The sequence below is a fragment of the Diuraphis noxia genome, unplaced genomic scaffold, assembly GCF_037042655.1.
Source record: "Diuraphis noxia isolate RWA-SAM2 unplaced genomic scaffold, SU_Dnox_SAM2 contig0002, whole genome shotgun sequence".
NCBI lineage: Eukaryota > Metazoa > Arthropoda > Insecta > Hemiptera > Aphididae > Diuraphis > Diuraphis noxia.
This window is the reverse complement of record NW_028301712.1, coordinates 4,382,110-4,408,702: the sequence shown is the minus strand read 5'-3', so window position 1 is coordinate 4,408,702 and position 26,593 is coordinate 4,382,110. Positions and strand designations below refer to the sequence as shown.

The following is a 26,593-nucleotide window of genomic DNA, read 5'->3' as shown; positions in this document are numbered from 1 at the left end:
GAAACGGCCGACGACGACGTCGTAAAAAAAAAATGAAAAAAAGGGTCGAACATTTAAGAATATTATACGAACGTGTGGGGAGTTGGGGGTAGGAGTGGCGGACACGTAATGGGGTATATACGGCGATCCAGAGGCGAAACGGCGGTGGCGGCAGCGGTTAACGAGAATATTTACGACGTAGATCCGGAATTTAGATACCTCGCATTAAGTTTAACGGTTAAAAATCGGGACGGGGTGGGCTGAGAGTCGAAACGTTTATGGCGAACAGACACGTTTGTCAACACGGCGACGACGGCGGCGGCACTGCACGAGGGAGAATCGGACCGGATAATAACGCGCGGCGTTTGCGGGACACAGTTGGAGGTGGGTGCGGGATTGGTCCTTGATGGGGTGGATGTCGTGGGATGGGCTTTATAAGCGTCAAAATTAGATTATAAATTTCCGTTTATTATATGGCTGTGTTATATATGCGTGAGCTCGAGCGCTTGTGAGTGTGGAAATGTTCCGGAGATAATACGCCTACTGTATAGTACAGAAAGTTTCATACGTTAACTGTATAATGCACACATAAACACGTGTGTGCATGTGTGTATGCTTAAAACGATAAAAACTTGTACGAGGGAACGAATTGAATACAATTCATGTGTATATGTATATAATTACCTATAAAGATACGCTTGCGGGGTTATATACTTATATGTCTGGACCTGGGCCATACCTACTAACATGTATATACAGTATGTATGTACAGCATATGCGATAACAAGATTATTTATGGTGTCATATATTTCATAATATGGACCTTAAGTGTCCCGGGCTATTTGGTTTTAGTGTGCCAATTTAGAGGACGGTGACGGCGACCACTGCAGCGTCCGTGTGCAACGTGTACATGCACTCGGGTATGTCATACTGTATATTATGTATTTAATTGCAAGTCACGTGTACTTTTACCTATGTGATAATGCAAGAACCACGTATATTTTTGATCAGATGTATAAATTGCAATTCAAATTTAGGAAATAGTTAAGTAAACCATTTAAATTGTTTGTAAAAAAAATTTTTACGTTTTTGACTTGTTCTTTCAAGTACGATTGCGCGGTAAACCCATTACCATACATCAGAATCTACATCGCAGCTAAATGGTAAAGCGATTATCACCTCCGTCGAATCAGTCAGGGCTGTTGTTGTGATTGTGGTCACTATAGTCACCAATTCTTTCGTGTAGCTGGTTCTTTTGACAATTTCTGGAATACATTTCCCTGTATAATATTATTTATTAAATACATGATTTTAATTTTTATCCAAATTTTTGCAAAAACCTCGATAAATCACCAACAACAAAACTCAGAGGCCAATTTATCAATATTTTATTTATCACGCTAATCATAATAAACCTACGTCCTATATTATAATAGATTAAATATCAACAAACAGGCAAATAGAAAAAACTTTAACATAAATCTTTACACCCTTCAGTTTGAAAAATGCTGAAATTATTGCGATACTCATTTAATTTGAAATATTAACGGTATCTACAAAAAGATAAAACATCGCAACAAGATTAAATGGGGGTACTTATGCTATAAATTTTCTTGCTCGGCGCTCTCTTTGGTAAAATACGTTGGTATGGATATTTTAATACATGCACCTTGTGTAATAATATATATTATTTTTAGTTTTTACTATATTAAATATAGTTGACTATAAATTATAAAATTACATATATTAGCGATACAGTAAAATGGTTTTACGCAGCAGTAGTCCAACGAAAAAAAAACATATATGATACACATTTTGGCAACGTAACGAATCAATTAATTTCATACGTCCACGCACACTGTGAAACCAAAACAATGATTTTTGAAATGAAACATATTGTCCGCATATGGCGAAGTAAACGCTTTCCATATTATTATAAGCGTTCTTTTGAACAACCCTGCGGGTAAATAATTGCATCGTTAATAATGTGCCCTTTGACAGTTAAATAAACAAAAATTAAAACGGCCAGAATTTTATATTTTATGTTATATAGTTTAATATGTATAGGTATATATAATATTACATCGTTGTAAATACAAACATTCTTCGAATTAAGTAAAATAAATGTTTATTACAAACACAAAAGTTTTGATACTCCACATATTATATATAATATTATATTGAACACAATGAAAAAAAAAACATTTACATTTTTTTTTTTATCAACAACGACCAAAGTATTTATATAGTTCTCTTATAATAAACTAATATTATTTTTTGAACACGTATTATTTGTTTGAAATTGTATTATACGTACCTAGTTGAAAAGTTAATAATTTGGTACTCCTTACTCCTCATTTAGTTAGGTTAATCCTAAACGTATGAACACGCGTGGATTATTTTTCTCAGAAATTTATCACATCATATTCAGACAGGAAAGTATATGGGAACAAATTCAGTGTGGTTTCACGGTAAATTAATTTTGAATAATTTTTTTAAACCTAACCATCCGATGTCATCGATAACGAAAACATTTTAACCATTATAACCATAAAATGATTTACCAACACAAATCTAAAGAAATATTTAGCATTGATAACAAATTGTTCATACAACAATGCAGACTATTAATACTTTGTAACAATATTCTTGGCATAATTATTTAAAAACAAAAAACAAATACAAAAACGAATTTCCTAGTGGCATTTGAACTTTGAAGTAAGCAGGTGATTTAGGAAAAATGACGCAGTATTTCAAACATCAAATCCGAAAGATATTTTCCAGAACTGACCCTTGAAAATTGTATGTGGGTAAACGATAAATCATTCGAAAATCCGTTTGAGAGAATATTACTGTTCATACCTAGCCTGTACAGATGTTTGCACTAAATCATTTTCCGAATTATCGGTTTATCTCTACTATATAGTATACTTGCACTCTATACATTGACTGGCCCGTACAAAGGAGAAAAGGTATTTTCAAGTATGACGGCGTCGTTTGAAATGACATTTTTTTTTAACAAACCCGTTTGTTTATAAATCGACAGTTCACGGGTGAAATCTCGTCGGTATAATACTACGTGATATTTCCTAAAAATGTGACAATTTATCCAAAGACCGCACGAATATTATACTCCTTTCGGAAGAGCTAAAACGATTTATCAGCACAGCATTCGGTCGTAGGGGAGAAATAACAAGATGTTAGTGGAAAAATGAGAGTAGGAAAAAATAGTTGGTGACATGTGACGGAAACACGGTATTTTCATTTTAGTTTTAATTTATACTCAAATGCTATTTGGACACACAAAAGTTTAACAGGACGATGGTTCGTCCCGGAGAAGAACACAATTTTTCAAACGTTTATGTCCGTTTTTATTGTTATACTTCTTATTATCGTCGCTTTAAATTGTGCGTGTACACAATTTTACACAATTACAATCAAGTTTACAAATATACACGTCAGATGAGTTATTTATGTAACTGCTACTATGTTGTCATCATAACCTGATAAATATCAAAACTATGAGCTAATAATTAAATATTTTAGAAACAAAAACGAATACCATTGTATTTTATTAATGACAGAGAATATTAGCATTTAATTAATATGTACCCAAGTAACAGAACCCAATTATTGCTAGTATTAAAAAATTTAAGTTATTTTATTTATAAATATTATTATTGTGTGTGTAACTATTAACTATAGGAATGAACGTGACCTAACAGATATAATACAGGTATTGTGATATACATTCGGTTTTGGAAAATATTTAAAAAACTAATAATATTTCCTTTGCCTATTGTAGGTCCTCTACTCGTATTTTTATAGATACGTTTTGTTAAATTCTACGTTAGGTAGGATCTGCAGCTGAAGTGTATCTGAATAGGAAAATAAATTTTACGATGGTATTCACGTTGAACCATCTGCAGTTTAATATTAATTTTTTCCCTCAAACCATAATATTATGACGTACATATTTGTACAATGCGTACGCGCAGTAAGACTTAATGACTGCAGAAGTTTCATTTAAGCAAATTTAATTACGAAACTGTTTTTGGATTATTGTATTTTCGGTCATTATTATACGCCTCGTGCAATTATATTGAATCATACGACTGAAACATGGATTTTATAATATAGCTTTCGGCAAAATATTGAAACTGACGAAGAGAAAATTTAAAAAGCGCGATAAGCTTTAGACACCCCAATCGGGGTTAGGTTGGAAAAGAAGGTTACCAAACTATTACGAACTAAATTAGATGAAAAAAATGTATATGTATATGACACATGGTAAATTATGTGTGTGATAACATTTTTTTATAAGCTTTGTAATGTAGCATAGACCATAACAACAATACTGTTTAAATTAAATCGTTTATCTGATTCTTTAAATGTTTAAAGCTTTCGTATCTATATTTTATATAAAAGCGACTGTTATAAATTTATAATAGAGTCCTTTATGCATTCCTACACGCTATTCATCCGATCGCCATTACGCTTTGGGATGTTGTCGAGTACACCCTCGCAAATGTTTCTGGCGTACCTATTACAATCTGAACTGAGTCACACCAAAACAAATAATTTGTATCAATTTAAATTTTTTTACCTGATGAAATCAGATTATACTGCAGCTATATGAAACACTACCATATTACACATAATTGAATCTAATCCATCGTCGTAGGTTGAATTGAGTAAAAAAGAAAAATTTGGCATGACTTTGAAACTTAGGAATTAGATATTGTACATTTATCTAATCTAGGCCGGGTATTTACCCACATACGAACCTCGGAGGGTTCTATTTACGTATAGCCGATAATAAACTGTTAGCGTAATCACAAGTGAGTCTTGCAAGCAACGTTTGGCTTGATGGTTATGTGTATATAAAATAATAATATAATCGAACTTTTCCTAACTAATCAACGTATAGAGTCTAAAATGATAGCTTGAGGCTTGCAACTTTCGTGGCATTCGCGTATCACTATGTAAGTGTGCACCAAGATAATGTTTTTAAAATTCACATTTTAAAGTGATGCTTTCATAAATATTTCGAAATTCAAGATAGTCGATGAAAATTTCCAAGTTTTGAACACCGTTACACTGAATAATATTATACAACGAATTTAATCACAAGAGTCAGCATTTTTAACGGACAACGCAGTACACGGTGTCAGTTGGAATTATATTCAATAATAACGTTAGTGTATATAAAATGTAGCTGTTGATGTGTGCCGTACACGTTAATTTCTCGTCAAAATGAGCCCTTATCGTGACGAACGGAGAATGTCGTCTGGTCGTAATGCCGTATATATGATCATACATTTTTTAGTTTTTATTTAACGAAGAAAATTACGAAAAAAAATTCTCCTCGAACGATATATATATAAACTCTGTCATAAATAATAATGAAATGGCTATGAAATAAAAATTATATCGTTCCGAGAACGAACCGTCAACGTTTGATCTCCTACCGACAGGTTACCCGCCTACCATGTTTGGTAAATAAAATGCAGAATAATCTACGTGCAGGGCAGTTCTGATCGATCCATCGATCGAACGATGACGATCAATAAGTTATAAGCCACTCAACTGCGGAACGTGGAATGAATTGATCGGTGGCGGCAATTTGAAACGCCTTTGCGTTAATTTTTTACTCTGTTTTTTTGTATATATTCCAGGCTAATGTAATGTAATTCCTATTTATTGTCGGTGTAGCGGCACTCTTTGTCAGTTGCAAAAAAAGGATAAAAAAAAAAAAATACTATAATCACAGTTTATATAGTATAGGTAACTATTTACACGACTATCGTGATGCACTCCGATGCATTTAATAACATATGTATACAATAAATGTTAAACACGCAGTGCCGTTGTCGTTTTACAGTCCTTTTCGTATAGGTACAATATACGCAAACGCGCCGACCAGACAGATAGATATGGACTGCATTCTCTTGCAATTAAGACGTCATCGGTCTCGGTTTAGAAAAACGTTTTATGGATATATTTATGTTAGTAATAAACTTATCGGATGGACTCGATGGTACAATTAATAAAAATATTAGATATGATATTCAATTAAAAGAAGAAAAAAAATAATGGTATATTATTATTTATTATATTATTACTGCCGAGCTTATTATGATCGAGAATAATGTGGTTTTTCGAGTGGCCAAATTGGGTACCGACAGTGGCGGCGGCGTCGGTATTTAACAACTGTCAATCGTCGGTTATTGATAACTCCTTGTCGACCACCGCTACCGATTAATGAAACCGTCGTCGTTGTCATTGAATGCAGCTAGACTGCAGCAGAATCCGGTTACATATTTCATATGGTCGAAAGCAAAAAATACATACAATTTTTATATACGAATCATAATTGGCCATCTCGGGCAGTCTAGACGTGAGTTTTTTTTTCGAAAGAAATTTTTGGAAATTTCATTTTTGGAGCTATATTGCGGCCGGTATACGCAGTCACAATTGTTGAATCGTATAATATAATAATATTAAATATAAGTATGGCAACAATGACAATTTATTCAGACCAGAAACAGAACCCGATCACACTGCATTTTTACCAATAATTTATTTCAAATTTCGTCAATGACTGTTGATTTAATTTATTTCGATTGAATTCGCAGAAAATAACCCTACCCGATGCAAATTTAACTCAGTAAATATACTAAATAGAATAGTTCTATTAAAAAGCAAGTAAACAGATTAAAAAAAAATCTGCATAAACATATCATGAATAACATTTTTTTGTTAAGTGCCTTTTGGCAATTTTTGATATTTTTCATTCTGACGTTTAATTCCATCAAATAAATTTGTCCGATCCTCATCAGACATATATTTTACATTATATTCAAAGCAATTATTCTAACAAGATAACAATGATAAATAATATAGTGATAAATTGTTCCAAGTACCTACATTCAAGTCCGTAAAATCCTAAAAAACCCTTTTCAACTACGCCAAGTCCTCAACGAAAGATCACTGATACAATGTGTATAATGTAAATTGTATATATTTTCATACATTTAATTAAATTGTGTATCAGAAAAATGTATATTTATTAGTTATAATGTTATATTAAGTGTGTGTATATATGTAAGCTAAAAACCTCTGTAGTTTAAACTTTATTTGCTAAATAATAATATACATAAAATAAATAAAGATTTTAACAATTTCGAATTTTAAATAATATAATATATCACATAATATAATATTATCTTTAAAGATTAGGATACATTTTTATAATTATTCTGTATAATTATTATTTAATTTCAACAGCTTAAAAAAACATCCTTCAAAAGTTCAAACAATATAGGATTGTCAGCAGTAAAGCAAATTATTATTAGAATTATTTAATGTAATTTATTACTATCTATATATTCTATATATATATATTATAAATTACCTATATGGCTTTCATACTCGTATCATTTAAATTTAAAAACTGTTTAACGTCACTCTGCCTGTGCGATATATTTTTGTGTGCACTCTGATCGTTTCACTCATCAACCGTTGCTATAACCAATCAAAGATTATCGTCTTCGCCCCGACCCCTGCACAATAAAAGTTCATATAAATATCTCTATATATTATCTATAATAGTATAACACGCTTGTACAAAACACTTACACTGTATATATATTTTTTTTTTCTATGGGTACCTACAGTGAAATGTATTTTCGAACCATAGGAGCATCGTATATATATCTCGATCAAGATACTCTTGACGATTGTTTCTCGGCCTTTAAATTGATGTCCCGTGAGTGTGTCGTTTTGATCCCCAGTTTCGCATCATGTTTTATGTATATGATAGTACTTGGATAAATTCATTACGGTGTTTGAGCAAGTTAATGATGGACGAAAATCGCGTAGTATGTTGTAGTATTACATCTTTGCAACAATATCTCGGCCGAATCAAATAAATTACAGTTTACCACAACTCTCAACCATATAGCTACGTGATATCGCGAGATTTTTCGTTAAGATATTTGTTGTTACACGTTATTTGTTCCTGCAAGTTTTAAGCAAACAGTTGTAAAAATGTGATTCCTTCGATGATTACCTAATGGAATGATACAACTCCATACATGTTTTTAGTGTATTTAGGTATATTAATTATTATTGATTACGTATTTACGTGTACAATAAAAAAAATGTGGTTTTACGTTTCAGTTAAACATAAATGCAATGCTTTTGAAAAATGAACAACAAGTATCTAAGTACTTAAGTAAGGCCCGGTTTTTCAATCACATTTATCCGCCAGATAACTCGATTTATCTGACAGATAAGAACAAATTGATAATTTTCGGTTTTTCAATGTCCAGATAGTGTTTATTTGACAGATAAATCATGGAATAGTTATTCGGTACTATTTCCATCGAATAAAGATTAATCTAACGAATAAATTTATCATCAACCGAATATCGTTGATAATAGGTTATAATTTTGAATATTTTTATTGACTATTTTACTTGTGATTCGTCGATTCGTGACTTTAATGAATAGCTCTACTTCCATTAATAATAAAAAAACTTAAAATTAAATAACATTTTATAATATGGATTTGTTTGAAATAATTGACGACGATGACCAGGAAATCGTCAATTTTATTAACTACCAACGTCGTGTTTACACAATTCGTCTAAGAGTCGATCATATGAATATCTGGGATGATGAAGATTTTCGAGCAAGGTTCAGAATTTCAAACGATGTAGTTATACAAGTGTTGGGATTTATAAACGATCAAATATCTTCACGATCCGACAGGTAAATTTCTAACACTTTATTTTAATATAAATATTGGCAAGCGCCCTATTTATCTTTCCTCTTTTTAACGTTATTACAGTTCTAAATGTTATTTCTCAATTTTAGAAATCATGCCTTGACGTCCATTGAAAAATTACTTTTGGCTCTAAGATTTTATGCAACAGGAAATTTCCTTATTACAGCTGGAGATTTTATGGGAGTTAGCAAGACCACTGCTTCTCTAATTGTACGTGATGTCAGTATTGCCATTGCAAAGCTTAGACCTATTTTTGTTAAAATGCCAATTGAAAGTGAAATACCTACCATGCAAAAACGTTTTTATAAAATTGCTAAATTTCCTAGGACAATTGGGGCAATTGATTGCACTCATGTAAAAATTCAAAATCCTGGTAATATAATGCTAGAATATTTTTCATTATCTGTTATAGTTTATTCATAATATCTATATTGCTTTGTTCATTTTAATGTTTATATACTTATATACGTCTTAAAAATTGTGTTGTTTTATTGTTGTAGGAATAGGAACAAAGAAGCTATATTAATTATTAATTATTAGAAACTGTTAAAAATAAAAATAAATTGTTAATATTTTTTAATGTTTTCCCTCAGTGTAAGTTCAATGCTAGTAGCAGATAATGAATTTATTTTGTGTTGGTATTGTATAAGTAAAAATTATTAACATGTTATTATAGGTGGACCCAACGCTGAATACTACAGAAACCGAAAAGGATACTTTTCATTGAATGTACAAACTGTATCATGTCCTGACTTAAAAATCATGGATGTTGTAGCACGCTGGCCAGGATCATGTCATGACTATACAATACTCAAGAAATCAAGATTTTTTAACAGGTTAAACAATGGTGAATGGGGAAACAGTTTGATAGTAGCTGACAGTGGCTATGCAAATTCTCTACATATTGTTACACCTTTCATAAATCCAAGAAACAACATTGAAGAACTATATAATGAGTCGATCATTAGGACTAGGAATCCTGTTGAAAGGTCTTATGGTGTTCTAAAACGAAGATTTCCAATATTATCTTTTGGATCACGGTTGAAATTACAAACTACTCAAGCTGTTATTGTAGCCTGTTGTGTTTTACATAACATAACTATTGATAATAAAGATACAGATCCACCAGCTCTACTAGATATAGTTTTACCAGATAATGAAAATATGAACATAATAGAACACCATATTGATGAAGGAAATGCAAGACAACAATTAATAGATGAATACTTTTCATATCTTTATTATTTATAATAATAATTTATTTATAATAAAAAAAAAAAAATATATGTTCTTTGTATATAATAATAATAATAAAATGCAATTTTTATAATAATAACAAAATGTAATGTTTATAATAATAATAATAAGTAATAATTAATAATGAATAATAATTGAAACAAAATTAATTATGTATATTGCAACTATATACTAAAAATAACAAAAATTAATAAATTTTTAATACTTAAATTAATAGTAATGTTTTTTACCATAAACTTTTTATTATAAATTAACAAATATTTGGGTAAGTGATAAGTTATTAATGTAATGTACATTATATGTATATCAGGAGTAACTTATTTATTCTCTAACTTTTGTTTTTTGTTAGAGATATCTAATTTTAATGACTCTAACTTAAGTGCATTTTTAGCTCTAAGAAAAACTATTTTCTCATCTAACAAAACTTCTTCTTTGACCAAAATTGTTTTTTGTAATTCAACCAATTCTAATTTTTTTTCTGCTAATAAAGAAAATTTTTTACTAGCTGATGCCTGACAGTTGTTTTTTCTTTTTAAACCTTTGTTTGCTAAAAATTATAATTCTTTAATTTCATACCTATATTTTTAGTTTAATTAAATGCATTTTTTTTTTTCATTTTACAGTTTTAGGCTTTTTTCCATACAATTTATGTTGCTGAAAACGTTTAAAAATGTTACAAATATTACAATGGTTATAATAATATGCAATATTTCCTGTGATCCTGATTAATTAAACAGTATTTTATATTTTCTATAATCTAATTTTCAAGAATAAAATGAATGTTATTTACAAGTAGATAATACAGCCAACAAATAAGCATAAAAAATAAAAACAAATATTATTTTCCAAATACTATTATAGGCATATTTAAAATTTAAGTACAAATTTGATAATATATTTAGCTATATATTTAGCTATATTTAGATTATTTATTTACCTGTTAGTTTTGCATGCTTTGGTGTTGTTTTCAAAAGCTTTGTTGCACAAGAGGGAGTCCAAGTTTGATCATCAAATTAACTACAACTAGCTTTTTGACTGTTGACTAGCAAATCAGTAGGAGAGTTCAATATTTCATCATTGTTCTCAGCAAAAACTATTGTTTTTAAAAATAATAATTAATAACAAATAATTTTGTTGAAATACTATTATAGGCATACTTAAAATTTAAAACTGTATTTAGATTATTTATTTGCCTGTTAGTTTTGCATGCTTTGGTGTTGTTTTCAAAAGCTTTGTTGCACAAGAGGGAGTCCAAGTTTGATCATCAAATGAACTACAACTAGCTTTTTGACTGTTGACTAGCAGATCACTAGGATAGTTCAATACTTCATCAATGTCATTAGAAAACTCTATTGTTTTTTACAAAGTTAAACCCCTTATATTGAAATAAACACCACAACAAAATTATTTAAAATAAAAATACCTTCATTATCAGCATTTATGTTGAGAACAATAATATTGTTACTGGTCAAATCACTGGTACTTGTCTCTGCTGCAACTTAAAAAATTTTTTAATGTTTTTTAAATACAAATTCATAAACTTAATGATTACTATTAATATTCTATTATTAATTTGTATTTATAGAAATACCAACCAGTACTGAAAACTGAAAAGTATAGTGGAAACAATTTCTATATAAGCCACTGTTTTTTTTTATATTAAATATTATGTAAATAATAAAAAAAACTTACAGTCATCATTATCAAAAAAACTGGGCAATCCTTCCACTGACAGTTGTATGATATCAAAAAGTTGTTTTTCATATTCACTAGAAGCAGTATAAGCATTTTTTTGCGGACCACCTCCAGTTTGAAATAATTCGCTTTTTGTTCCTCTTAGTAACTTTTTGATACCTTCATACTTCATGCGTAAACTCGAAGCATCTCTATACTGAATCACAATAAATATAACATTTTTATTTTCAAAACCTCCACAACAATTTTTTAAATTAAATAAAAAATAAAGATTTACTTACACAGGCTGTTGAAGTAGAATTATAATTATCAGCAATTTTAGACCAGCATTTGTTTTTTTCTTTCCACGATGTCACATTGGATTCTATCCTAGTTAAACTGGCATGTAGCATGGTGGTTAAAGTGATTAACATGACTCGTGTGCTAATTTTGAGGGTGATATCGTAGCGATTATACTTACGGCATTACTCTCGGTCTGGCAGCGGCACGTGGAATTCACGAGCTGTTTTTGGTCGTCGTCGACATCACCCTTGTACAACATCGTTACCACCATACATAATATAGTTATATTATACATTGTATAATACGTTATTATGTGCAGCGCAGCACCGGCAAAAACGTTTCGAACCGATGTTTTTTGTGTACGGTTGCGCACGTATAAAGTAACCAAGGTAGGTAGGGTACGCTAACACGGGGTCGTAGCAGAGATAAATAATTGATTGCTGGCGGTGTGGTGGGACCTAGAGAATTCGTTGTGCGGACAGCATTCGAATGAAAAAAGAAGTGGCGGTGGTGAATGTGGATGTGGAGGTAGAGATGAAGAAGAAGACGTACGACGACGACGACGTACACGATGGGCTAAATAAATCTGTTCGGGACGGTGCGCGAGCGGTGGCATGCCGACGGGTGTGCGGTTGTTTGTTAAAATGTTTTGTCGACGGGCCTGAACGAGCAAATAAATCGGCGGTGGTGTAATGGATGGATAGAAGGTTGCAGCGGCGCGGGCGGAACAGGCGAGCACAATTTGTGGTCGGTCCGTTCCGGTTCCGGTGAGAAACAGAGAAAAAGATAAAGAGCGACTATATACGACCTCGACTACCATATATGTACCTATAGTAGTGGCACAAAGGTCATAATTCACTGCAACCACCGCCGCCGCGGACACTGCCGATTCTCCCTTCAGGAAAAGGTTAACTACGCTCCGACGACCGTTCGGTTATTTATAGTATACTTATATTTCTGGACACACATATTTTATGCGTACATAAAAAAAGTAACGGACGTCCGCTTGCCACGTTTCGCCACCGCATAGTCACATGTATATAGTATAGTTGTTACACGATGAATGCGAAATTTCGTGCCACACGGGCCGAAATGACCACGAGCGCATGCGTGAAAATAGGACTCGTAATAACGATATTTAGAATTTTGTTTATAAATATAATTCGACTTATTTTACTCAATTTTAGTATACAATATGTAATATTAGTCTTCGTCACACGTTATTCGTCGTTGTTGAGACAGCAATAATTGTGCTTCGTAAATATGATGTGATCAATTTATGGCTTCGCCGAGTTTTGGTGTAGGTACTTGAATAAAGAACAAACGGGGCTGGTCTTAGGGAATTATGCGCCCAGGGCAAAAAAAAAATTAATGCACCTTCTAGGTCATGTTAAATATTTTTTACTCAGAAGTCTTAACTCTGAATGCACCCTGGGTGGTCGCCCACTTCCTCCACCCCTAAAGGCCAGCCCTGAGAGCAAAAATAATCTACAATTTGATAATATTATCTCCTATTACGTACTATTTCCAATCTCTATTGTACAATTAATGAAAAATAATAAATACAATTTCCCATGTGTTCTTTTTCTTTTGAAAAAAAAAATAGGTGCAATGATTAACTTATACCTTGTCCTACAATAAGACAAATTTTAACGACTCATATTCGCCAAATAAATTAAATGTTGACTTTAATTTGTTCGATATCTCTAAGATTTGATATAGCTTTAAAGTTTTAAAATTTGTTTTCGTAGACAATTAAATTTTTTTAGACGTTTTTCATCTGCCCTTAAAAATCGGGTGTTAGCGTCATAATGGAGAGGTTTTTTCGTGCCAACGACAAATAATGCTTTATAAATCTGCTATGGCAGGTTCGGCGGGATTTTTCTTTATATTGTGACTATGCCCTTCGCGCATTTCCGTATATTATAATAATTTAATGCACCTATATATTTAATATTATATTTCATTGTTGTGTATTGTACGATATTCAAACGTAAACGTGTCGGTCTTTTGCGTGGGTTGAAATGTGCGTTTTTCCGACATCGAGTGCGTTTGTGCGGCGCCAATTCGGATAATACAAATATTATAATAATATTACTCACCGGTGGCGTGGTTGAGACGTGTTTGATTACTTTTCGCGGGGGGTTCTATGCCCATGATGCTTACGCCTGATGACGATGAACAGTTCTCAATCGTTTTATTTCGATTCAATATTGCATGTACAGCCGCCGTCGGTATAGGTACCTAACCTACACACACACACACACACACGTATATACATATATATATACGATGGCTGTAATTGACGTCGACAAGTCCACGTTGGTATTCGCTCAAAGGGCCGTTTTTTAATCTTTTATTTATAACGACTTACCGTTATTACCACGGAAAAGTCCGGACTAGGAAACTTTCTAAAAAACACACCGAAACATATACCACTATATCCAGAATAGTATAGGTATATCGTTAAAATATATATTACTATATTTAATAACCGTGTTATCTTGCCAACATATATGATCATATTATTATAATACAAAATAGGCTATTAGTAACGATCGTCGATCAGTTAGTACCTATACAGATAGATGAGAGCTGCAGATATTTGCGATCAAACACTGAGCCGTATCTTGCGTGTTGTACATATATATATATATATATAGGATTGCGTTATATTAATAAATATCTACCCACTTCAGTCATACACAATAAATGTGTGTACAATATAATCGTAAGGCACCGCGGTAACGCGAATTGTTGGGTACTTGGGTATCATATTATATACGTAGATACGTCATTAGTAAAGGTTAAGGTTGATAAAAAAAACCTAACCTTACATATTCTCGCTTTTGAATGCTTATCGTGTATGCATGATCTCACGACTTTACTAGTGATTTAAACACTTGCACATTGCACTGTAGAAATAATGTAATATACGCATAAGGTACAGACAGTAATCTACTTAGGAAATAAATGACTAAAAGCTGTAATTCAATGTTATTACCTAGGATATATTATAATATATAAAATATACGTTTTAATGGGAAAGTTAAATTTATTCATGGAGGCATATTTCAAAAAAAGAAGTAAAAATAAAGAAAGAGCTAATATTTCAGAGAATATAATATAAACTATTTCTTTGAAATAAAATAAAGATCTTTTTATGAAAAAATTCGTCGAATATATTATCATACAAAAATGAACATTTTTTTTTTTTTTAATAACACCTAAAAACATAAAATAATAGTTTACGTGTTTTTTTTTTTTCAAATTTTAGTAACAAAAGATTATTAGGGATTAAAAAGTTGAATTACTTAAGTAATAAGAATGATGGTTAACGATTATAGTATCAAAGCAAGCAATATTAATGTTTACACGTGAAGACGGAAAATAATTATTTTATTTATTTATAATGTTTACATATAATTTAGAATTACAAAAATATAAAATATTATGTAGAACATTGCAAATAATTACCTTACGAATTCTGCAATCTATAAATTACTTTTTTTTAACCACATGTTTATGTAGGTATTATAGTGAACATTAATAAATTATCCAATGTACATTGTTACTTTTATAATAACTTACTGTCACATAAATAAATTATAAACTGTCAACTTTTTTTTTAGTGAATGTTAAAAATAGGTGTCGAAATTCTGTTGTCAAAACTCAGAATTCTGTCAACTGTTGAACATACATATATTATTATGATATATTTTCATTTTCAACGATTTATATTGAACAAAACCATGTCAGTATTTAAAACTGTTAGTGGAAATTAAAAGTGCTATGATGCCACGATGAAAATGAAATGTACAAAATACACAAAATTTAAAATAGTACCGTTTACAGTTTAGTAATATCAATATATCATATTATTATTATATGTACCTACAAAATATAACAACCACTAGACTAAATTGTTTTACGAAACAGAACTTTTTTATTTAAAAAAATCGATACATATTATATGTATTTTTTTTTTATTATTTTAATTAAGCTTCAACAACAAAGGTTATTGACTATAAACATTAATATTTTTTAATATAAGTATGAAGCATTAATAATAATATACACATAAAAATAATAATACCTAGTATAAAAAAAAAAGATTGAAATATATCTAGATTATATTAGTTGGTATAGTTTAGTTTATTTTAAATTATTTTTTTATTTTTTTATGTTGATTGGCTGCGGACTATATGTATTAATAAATATATATTAATATATATATTACTATATGTATAACAATGAGATATGGATATTATCGATTGAAACACATTATGTGATGAATATGGGTCCACGTCTGGTAATTGCTGAATAAAATTAAGTTGTTCTGTCTGTTCGATTTTTTAATTGTAATAACTAATAACGGTAATTAGTATGCAAGTAGGTAGGAATCCAACATAATTATTTATAATGTTTATATTTTTCGATGATTTCTCTTAAAACATTTACCATAATTTCACAACCAGTGAACTGTACTTTCAAGTACTTAAACATTTTTCTCAAGGCCACTAATTTAAGAAATTATTTATTTAGACTTAAAGAACATTAAACATAACTTAATTAAAATATTTGAATAATAATGTATGCTCTTGTTTTTAGAGCCCATAAAAGAGTAATAATATGAGCCGTGTTAATAAAACTATTATGCATTTATTTGTATAATATTATTAATTATGATTTATGAGTTACAACTTAAAACTTACAAAATTTCCGATTTACAGCAATCAACTTTAATTAGTTTGTAACTTTATGCGTATAGTGTTGTATCAGTTATCTATTTTACTTATTGTGTCATGTAATACAGATTGTGAATTTTCTAAAAAAAAAAAACTAACAATAATCAAAATGAATGTTAAAAACTTAACATAACAGTACGATACATATTATTTTATTTATTCATATTAGGTATGTAAATTAGATTAAATTAGATATAGACTGTCAATCATAATTATTTTAATGATATTGATATCATCTTATACAAAAAATATCCAACACTTGTTATCTAATACTTGGAGAATACAAATTTTGAGTTCCTATCGTAACTAAAATATCAAATATAACTTTCAGCTATGTACCTATTATTTGTTCGAAGTATTTTACGATAAGTTTATATGGATACTTTTGGATTTAGAGTTGGTAATGAAATTAAGACACATAACGTTCTAAAGACGTTTCTTTTACCGTCTTGATAATCGAATTGGATGCAATACTATCAAAGTATCCCATAATATTGTCTTTTTCTGCCATCTGTAAGTTGTACGTGCGAGTCGGTAACTTGTGCCAGATACGTGCCAATGTAATTGTGCTTTTACAAACAATATCGTTGTTATAAACGATAATGTGATTTGGCCCCGGCGTGTCTGCAAAAGTATATAAATTCAGTACTTTATTTTAACTTAATTTTGCTTATACAGTTATTTCTCACTGAGTATATGTAAAATAAATGGATTAATCGCAGCTTTATTATACGTTTTACTGTGGGCCACAAAGAAAATTAGGACAGATCATTTCCGATTTGCAAGTAATTTTAACACATAAATATAAGTTATTCTCAACAAGAGAAATATCTTTAAATATCAGTCAAACATGATTATAATAATATTATGAATTTATCTTGGCAATCGGTTGATTATATTGATACCAACACATACACATGCGATATTCTCACATATTGATTGAAAATATAAAGGAATTAAAATAATATAATATAATAATAATATTGATATACGTATTTAGTAAAATTAACTTCAAACCATAACAGTCAAATCAACTAGATGGCTAGTCACAACAACGTTCATTGATATTTATATCAGAGTAAAAATAATTCAGAATAACTCATTAACTTGTATTCATTTTAATCCTCGAAACATGTTAAATTGAATAACCTGGATTCTCAAAATAAAAATTTAAATGAGTTATTTCAATACCTTCAAATAGTTGAAATTTTATATTTATATCAACGCTCTATTGCAGTTGATTTATACGAAAAATGCAGTTTACTTCAATTATAATGCTTGAGAACATGCATATTTGTAGTTAAAACAACTATCCCATTTCTATGTGTGTATGAAATTAAAGCCATGCGCAAGACAAAGTTCGAATTAACCTTTAACCCTGTCCACAATTATACGTGTCCTCATGTGAAACAGAGTTCTCATATTTTGTATAGATTGTTAATTAAGCTTAAAAAAGCAATAGAAAAAAAGTACCTATACAATGTTTTTAATGTTGCGTCATTGCCTGTTGACACTATATACCTATGTCTTTTATTGTAAACATTGCATGAAATTCAACGTATTGTGAGTGTTCGGACACGAAACACATGATTTATTCGAGAGATTTCGTCAGCACCTTTTAATGGTGTGCAAGGGATGGAGAAGGGGTCACGTGTTTTAAGACGATATTCATATTAACCGACCCATTAAATTTGGCAGCGGGTACGTCGCACGCGTAAAGTGTTTGGTCGAACGCCAACGGAACGTGTCACTCGTCGTCGTCATTGTCGTCATTGCCGCCGTCTGCTCAGCGGCAAAATGAAACTGCACCGTAGCCAATAAATTACTATTTACAAGATCGTACGCCGTCATAATACCGGACGGTGGCAAACGGAGCTGAATTCAGATCGCATCTTTCACCGAAATGCCAATTTATAAATGGATTGTATATACGCTTCACCGCGGTATATGATGTGTGATATCACGGTACCAGATGTCGAGTCCTCAACGTTTTTGCATCGCAACCTCGGTGCCACATATTAAACAATAGTAAGAACAATAAAAATATTATACGTTCTTGTGGAAGGGGTAAGGGGAGGTTCATATGAACTTACAAGCTCTTGCACGCGATTGTTATATAACACAACTCGTGAATTATTATGATATAGAAACCCGCTTTGGGATGTTAAAACGGACGAAGCTTTATTTATAGATTTGAATTTTATTATTTGTTTTAATAAACAGCCCTGTTGTACTAGTCACTCTACTTTGGAAGTTTATCTAGTTAGAACAACAAGGTTTCGTACCAGTAGCTAACTTGTATGAACATCAACACGCATAGTAAAATAATTATATGCATATACATATATACTTTAAAGTGAACGTAAAAACCACTAGAAAATTAAACGCCAATTAAGAGTTGATATGCACTTAAGCACCTTTAGTAAATCAAAAAGCCGCGTATGTGAGACCTAATACTATTAGAATATTACTTATGAGTTTTATTGTTGTAAGAAAGTAACTTAGCGTTAGCGAATATGAATAAACTTTAAAAAAATATGGTTTTGTTTTTTTACCAAACAAAGTGCCTGCACTTCACAAAATAAACGAAAACATATTAATTTTTTTATTGATTACAAAAAAAATATTGACAGTAAAAGCCGTTAGTTACAGAAAGTTAAAAAATATGCATGAATAAGTGTTTACAACGATATTTATAAATACGGATTATAAATTAAATCGGATGTACATTCTTTTTTTATATATACATATATATTATAAATGATTATACAGTTTAGAGTGTTTTAAAAATTTAATAAATCTAAATTATTTTTAGGATTGGGACCGAGTGCGGAGTCCAAGTTGTATGATATCCTGTGCTCAACTCGTTCTTGGTTGTACAATAAATAGTCGACAATTATGCGTTTGATGGTTAACATAGTTCCACAGGTTTGACAAAAGAAGATATTGTTAGTAGTAGTATTTTTAGTTTTTACTATAAAAATAGTAAGTTAAGACATTTTGATTATTATTTATTTTAAGTAAGATTTTAAATATTGCAATATTTGAAGTATAATTAAAAATAGATGATAAAAAAATTAAAAGATATAAATATTTAATTATTATTGTGAAATATTTTTAATTTTAAAAACATTTATGTACTTTATCATATGTAATTGTTATGTAGATTGTAAGCATACCCATTATAAATTATGGTCAATGTGAATTGATTAACTTTTAATTTAAATGTAGTAAAAAGTTAATTTTAAGCGTATATTTATTTGTATGCATAATAAGATAGGTTATGCGTGTATAATAATTTATGAGATTAATCGGAATGAAATAATATATAATAAAATAAAATATAAAAAAAATTGACTGTATAAAGATTATGAAGTATATTTTTTAACCACTTATCGCGGTGGCATGTCTTATCAAAATTCAAATCATCTAGAAAAATAATAAAACGTCCATGTCATATTATAGTCAGATAGGTATATTAAACCCTTTGACTGTCAATCAAACGTGTTGGCTCGGATAGTTGGTGTCAATCACTGTATGACCTCATGTCTCGCAGTCATTAATATAAGACAATATTCTGGTGTTCTATTACCTTTAAACGTTTTTTTTTTTTTACAACTCGTTCAAATCATAATATGACAAGTGCCTAAGACGGTGTATGTATAAACTGTCTTTTACTATTATTTACCAACTTGAAGAAACAAAAATGAGGTTTAGTTCGACAAAGAAATGAAATAAGAATACCTATACGTTTAAAACTGGAATTATATATATATATACACGTAAAATAAGTTATTTTAATATATGAGTAGTCAAAAAGATATTAGTATGAATAATAATCATATTATAAGAACTTATAATATTATGATTTGGTCAGTGGTCGTCCACGTTATATCTAAGATACGAATAGAACAAGATAATATTAACTTAAGTAGGCCAAAATCTATGAAGCGAATAGGATGAGTCAATAAGATCGCCATTGGCATTTATAGAGAGTAACTATTATAGTGGTGTGCTGTATTCATTCGATCGTGAGTCGTGGGTTCAGTATAATATAAGCCTTAGAAAAGTTATTACCTATATTATTATTCTGCAGGTCTAGACGTACGAGTTTATAAGCGCGTGTGCAATGACTCGGAAAGAGAGAGAGAGAGAGAGAGAGAGTTGTGTTTTATTAATATATAAAAGCGTTTCGGACAAGTAATGGCTTTCTAATTTTAGGTTCTACTGGATCCAACATTAACGGTCACAATATTTCTAAAAATATTCCACATTAGTTAGCTTGCATATCGTCTAGTTTGTGTTCGCATTCTTATGAAAGTTCAGCTAGAACTTAACTCGACGATCTGGAACACTCTGAGTCTGTTACATATTATTATATACATTCAATACTATCCTGCTGTTATTTTAGCCGTTCAGTTTGATGGTAGACGTACCTCCTGGTCTGGTTGACATAATAATTTGACTATATTTCTTGAATTCAGATATCAAATGTGTACTAAGCACCAATATATACTTACATGGGATATAACGGCAATTTCATCAACTTGAATTGTTAACGTTGAATAGTTACAATAAAATGTAAATATATTGTGTACTTATGTGATGTTAACTATAATTTATAGCCATTATGGCCACTCTGGGCTATCACGAAAAAAAGTATGATAAGGGGGACAATCACTATATAGCTGTAAATTTGTGCAGTCAAAAATTGATATTATATAAGCTCAGACATAATGTTAACACCTAAAACTTAACTCACTAACTTTTTGATCCTAATAAAGTCTTTTTTTAATCAGTATTTTCACGTTGAGCTCCAAAAAAATATTTAGTATCAAGTTTTATTTGCCTATGTTCCATGAAAAATATTACATAATATTATGGTGTGTAGAATATAGGCGTAAAACTAATAAAATATTTATTTATAAATGAAACAATAGTATTGTTAGAAATGAAGAAAGTATAATTCATTATTTAAAATTGAAATCTACAAAACGAGAATATAACTAGTTAAATTTATTGAAAAATTACAATAACTTTGAGAAACAACCGCGGCTCCGCGGAGCAGTTTGGGAACCTCTGCACTTTAGTAACCTAATCAAAGTATATAATAATAATCACAGTTTTATATAAGTATGTTAGGTAAGTAAGGTATGTTTATGATGTAAAGAGGCAACTTTCAGATATATGTTTCGTTATTTTATCGAATATTAACCTATTAGACCAATAAACATTAAAATAGCGTCAGATTATACATAATAATATGTAGTGCCTACTCCTGTCGTTGCTGTCGATTGGTGTGAAATTCGTGTTTCTTATCTTATATTACATTACCTATGTAGGTATACTATCCGAATACCAACTCTAAGGCAACGTTTAGGTATGACATGAAATCATGAAATACTAAGCTGCCAATATCGGTAAAATAAAATACGTCCCTTATAGATGATCTTAAATTATAAATAATATTGTATAAAATGTGGTTGTATACATATATACATTTATAAATTATAATACCATTATTAATTGGCTTTATAATAATTATAATAATTATTTAGTTAAAATCACGAATTCGAGAGTAACTTATATATATTACTATATCGCCTATATTAGTATATTTACAAAATTAAATTATAATGTTGACGTGACGAATTAGTAATTTTTTTTCAAAAACGTTTTCGGCAATAGTTAAACCTACTTGAATTGATTTATGGAAAACATTTAATTCAAGTTTTACGATACAAAAATTCCAACAATATGGCCGGCATAATCTAACCGTCGCTTTATACATACACACTGAATTGAGTGAGAAAAAATTAAAACTAGAGATAGTATGAAGAGTATGTATTTAAAAATGTATACGTAATACAACGCAAATCGAGTACACACATACTAGTATTGAAACATATTTTTTGTTTTTGCCTTATTCATTCAACCCATGTACACGGTCTTTGACTAAAAACATAGCATTGTCCCAAACTTTTTTTTACGTAGTTATATCTCAAAAAATATCTCGCGCGACTCGTATGACACTATTAATAATTATGACTAATGTACGTACACTAATATACGCGAACATAATAATAATATTTAGGCGTAATATATTTGTATGCAAAACAGTACGACGACGTTAGAACCGTTTGATTTTCGTAAGACTTGCGTAGTCGACTTCCGTCGTCGGCAGCGTTATTATACTATATAGCTCTGCCACTCCGGTCGGTGTCATCCGAGTGCAGGCCATGTCATCAATCATTTTCGCGAACGAACAGAGAGTAGCATAGTAGTTTAAGCGCATATATATTATTTTATATTTCTATACACATTATTAGCTGCGCCCGGCCAAAGTCTCGCAACGATCATTTTTCATCGCCACATTTCCGTCGGACCCGCGCGCACTCGTCACAATGTGTTTCCTAATTAGAACGAGGGAACAATTGGCTGCGGGCTTCCTGTCCGTGTCCCGCGCCCATCGTCGTCGTCGTCATTGTCGTATGGTCGCTCATTCGAACACAGCTGGCACCGGTGACGAGACCTAAAGGATAGTCCATCTCGTGTGTACGGTGGCGGCGGCAGAGGTCGTTATAGTATTATGTTGTATATATAGAAATAGACGGACACTACCGCCGTCGTCGGCCTTTCGCGTATTAATAAAAACATCTCCGGACGATTGATGATCCACGATGACCCTCTTAAATGTCATATTTCACTCGACGACGACGACGACGACGACGGTGGTGGCAATGGCCGCCAACCGGATAATTAATTCGTCTTCACAGGTCCGATCTGCCAGCCAAGCCGGCAGCTATCTACATCCTCTCTATCTCTCACTCTCTCACCTTTCCCCATATTTCTCTCTCTCTCTCTCTCTCTCTCTATCTTACTCTTCCCAATCTTTGGAAGTGATCGAATCAAAAATACCGTGTTGATATTATATAACCTATAATATAGGTATCTATAACGACTTCTTCTCCAAATAATTCTCAAAATAATCACATCTTTGATAACATTATATATAATTGTCAATTTAATTTATAATAAATGCTAATAAATAATAACTGGGAGTACAACAATCATTGAAAAGTAATACGAAATGATTAATATAGGTTCATCCATATAAAGACAATTCGAGTTAAAATAACGTATTTTGAAGAGAAAAATAGATTTACGTAATACAAACAGATACCCTATAACAAAATTATGATACAAAATTGAAATTTTGAATGAAAAAGTGTTATCAATCTTTTGAATACCTATTTTTGTAAAATTTAAAAAGTTATCATGCTGATGATTACGTTAAACTAACAATAAGTTAGGTACCTAAAATAATATTTAATAAAATAAAGTTCACATCCTAAATTATTTTGATTATACATTTTTAACATGTAATTTTACAATAAATAATTCTAAATGTCAACCAAGTAATTAAATTAACCGTCAAGTTTTTAAATTTAATAGTTTCATATTTCCATATTCAAATAAATTTTATTTGGTGTGGCTTGTTTCATGTAAATGATTTATTATAATATTGTATTTCGCTCGTCTGTTGGAAAACATTTTCATACATTTCAGTAAAATACTTTTTGAGATGCATATAATATTACACATATACCATAATCGTCATCAACACGGTAACAATATCAAAAAGTTCGAATGCTTTTCATAACTTTTTTAAGGATATTAACACTTAGTTTCAAAAATCGTATATGTTTTATATCCAATAGCTATAAGTAGTAAATACAAAGGTTTCAAATTGTTTACGGGTTTACCCAATAGGTACTTATTTAAATATTTAATTCTTGTGTATAATTATATAATGATAATTATTTATATATATTAATTTTAATAAATATGCTCTGACCAGTGACCAAATAATATTATAATATTGAGTTATTTAATCATACTACTATTAAAATAATGATTGAGCTAGTTGTGCAACATTAAAAAAATATACATATAATAATAATAATTCGAAGTTATTTATGATTATAAAAGTTCTTATACCGGTAAACGTGCTAAAGTAAGTCAGAAAATGTGTCCACAGAACTGTGAGCATTTTTACTACAGACACATTGCAGCAGTCTGCAGATAACAAGTCACATATATTTCATAATGGGGTAGATGATAATATAATGTTTTAAGTATTTTTTCCACCATCATAAATAGATCAAATAAAAGCATTGTGAAAAAAAAACCACCAGTATTGTTTCATTATTATTACAATTTCCAACGTCATCATTTATAACTTAAGAACAATACTACAATAGGTTACACAATACATTTTTTTTTTGTACCGTGGCCGTTGTTAACTTATTTCATCCAATTAATTATCTGTGGAGACATATTTTCAGTGCAGATAATAGGTGTACACGCGCACAACAACGGTTCAAGTACCTAGTAAATAATAAATATAAACGCAATCGGTAAAAAAATACCGTTTATTTTGAAAAACAGTGTAAGGCGATTAATTTGAATTATTCATCCAACATAATAAAATATTTAAGTATTTTAACGCTTTTGTGTTAACGTTAACTTTTATTGCATTTCAGGATAAAAAAAAAAATTATATTGTTGTGTTTTAAAAATGTAGGTATATTGTCATTTACAGCGGTTTTATCACTGCGTCGAAATTGTTTAATATTTTTTAAACAGAAACGGCTGCAGCTGCAGGTTTGTGTAAATATTACAATAATAATATTGTACCTACGTAGTTGAACCATATTTACATTTGACGTTCTTCCTACTCAAAAAAAAAAAAAAAAAAAAAAACCAACAAGAAAGACATAGTATATTATTATTATAATTTTCTGTATAAATCGCATAATAAAATACGTTTCGTCGAAATCATCGGATATGATAATAATATTAGAATATTATGAGCGTATAATACGCTTACGACATGATTATAGGCCGTGAACATAATGATATAAAAATGCATATTTTATATTTATTTTATTCAGAAAATCTGTGTACTCCGAGCTTCGTCACCCGTTGGTCACCATACTCACCAAAATATCGTACCTAATAATTCTTTTCGAATTTTTGGCGTCCTACCTACCTATTACTATTAAGTATACACGGGCCTTGACAGGATTTATTTAATCATTGTCAAGCACGTGTGACCATTGTACTACTACCACGGTAATGTGACTTCAGCACGTTTCCCGCGAACCGTACGTCATCAGCTCTCGCCTTAATACAAATCCGCGTATATCCATTCAGCCCGCGCAGCTCGCATATTTTTATAACACTGCGATAATAATAATAGTCTTTTGTTAGGATATCGCTGTGTGTTTATAACAATGATTTATCGTCTCGAAAGAGGGAAGCAAAAAAGGTGTCACCATCGATAACAGCGATTTCTGCCGACGTTTATAATAAAAATAATAATAATAGCAATAAGTAATAACGCACGTCCCGCCGTGGTCGCATAGTGGTTCGAAAACTCTTGGGGATGATATTAATATTGTATACTGTTATAAAATTGATTACATAAAAATAGTAAAATAATTTATGTTACCATATCCTATAGTATTCTATCGGTCGGGTTTTCTGGTTTATTTTTTCGGTAATCAACAGAGAGTATAGTACACAGCGGCGTAGGCACAACTATTATGGACCAACTTTTTTTTTTTGGGGGGGGGGGAAGAGAAGGTTTTTTGACTCTCGTATTTTTCCGAAATTAATCTGTGTGGACCTTTCCCCTGTATACCCTCTACTAAGTTGGTATATTTCATGAAATAAATATTATACATTTAAATCAATATTTTTCTCGAATAGGTAAAGTAGTTTATTAAAATTTGGATTGTTGGAACTATATACTTGGGGAACATGTTTTTAA

The 26,593-nt window shown here is 30.6% G+C and overlaps 1 protein-coding gene across 1 annotated transcript; it reads right to left on the bottom strand.

The window, feature by feature from the left end:
* Window positions 1-10,896: 10,896 nt before the first annotated feature.
* Window positions 10,897-12,744, bottom strand: LOC149057943 (uncharacterized). Its single transcript, XM_089220631.1, has 4 exons — window positions 12,007-12,744; window positions 11,723-11,921; window positions 11,454-11,528; window positions 10,897-11,379 (listed from the first exon to the last, which is right to left on the bottom strand). The coding sequence occupies exons 1-4, from the start codon at window positions 12,136-12,138 to the stop codon at window positions 11,216-11,218; spliced, it is 570 nt and encodes a 189-aa protein (XP_089076757.1). The 5' UTR covers window positions 12,139-12,744; the 3' UTR covers window positions 10,897-11,215.
* Between the last annotated feature and the right edge of the window lie 13,849 nt (window positions 12,745-26,593).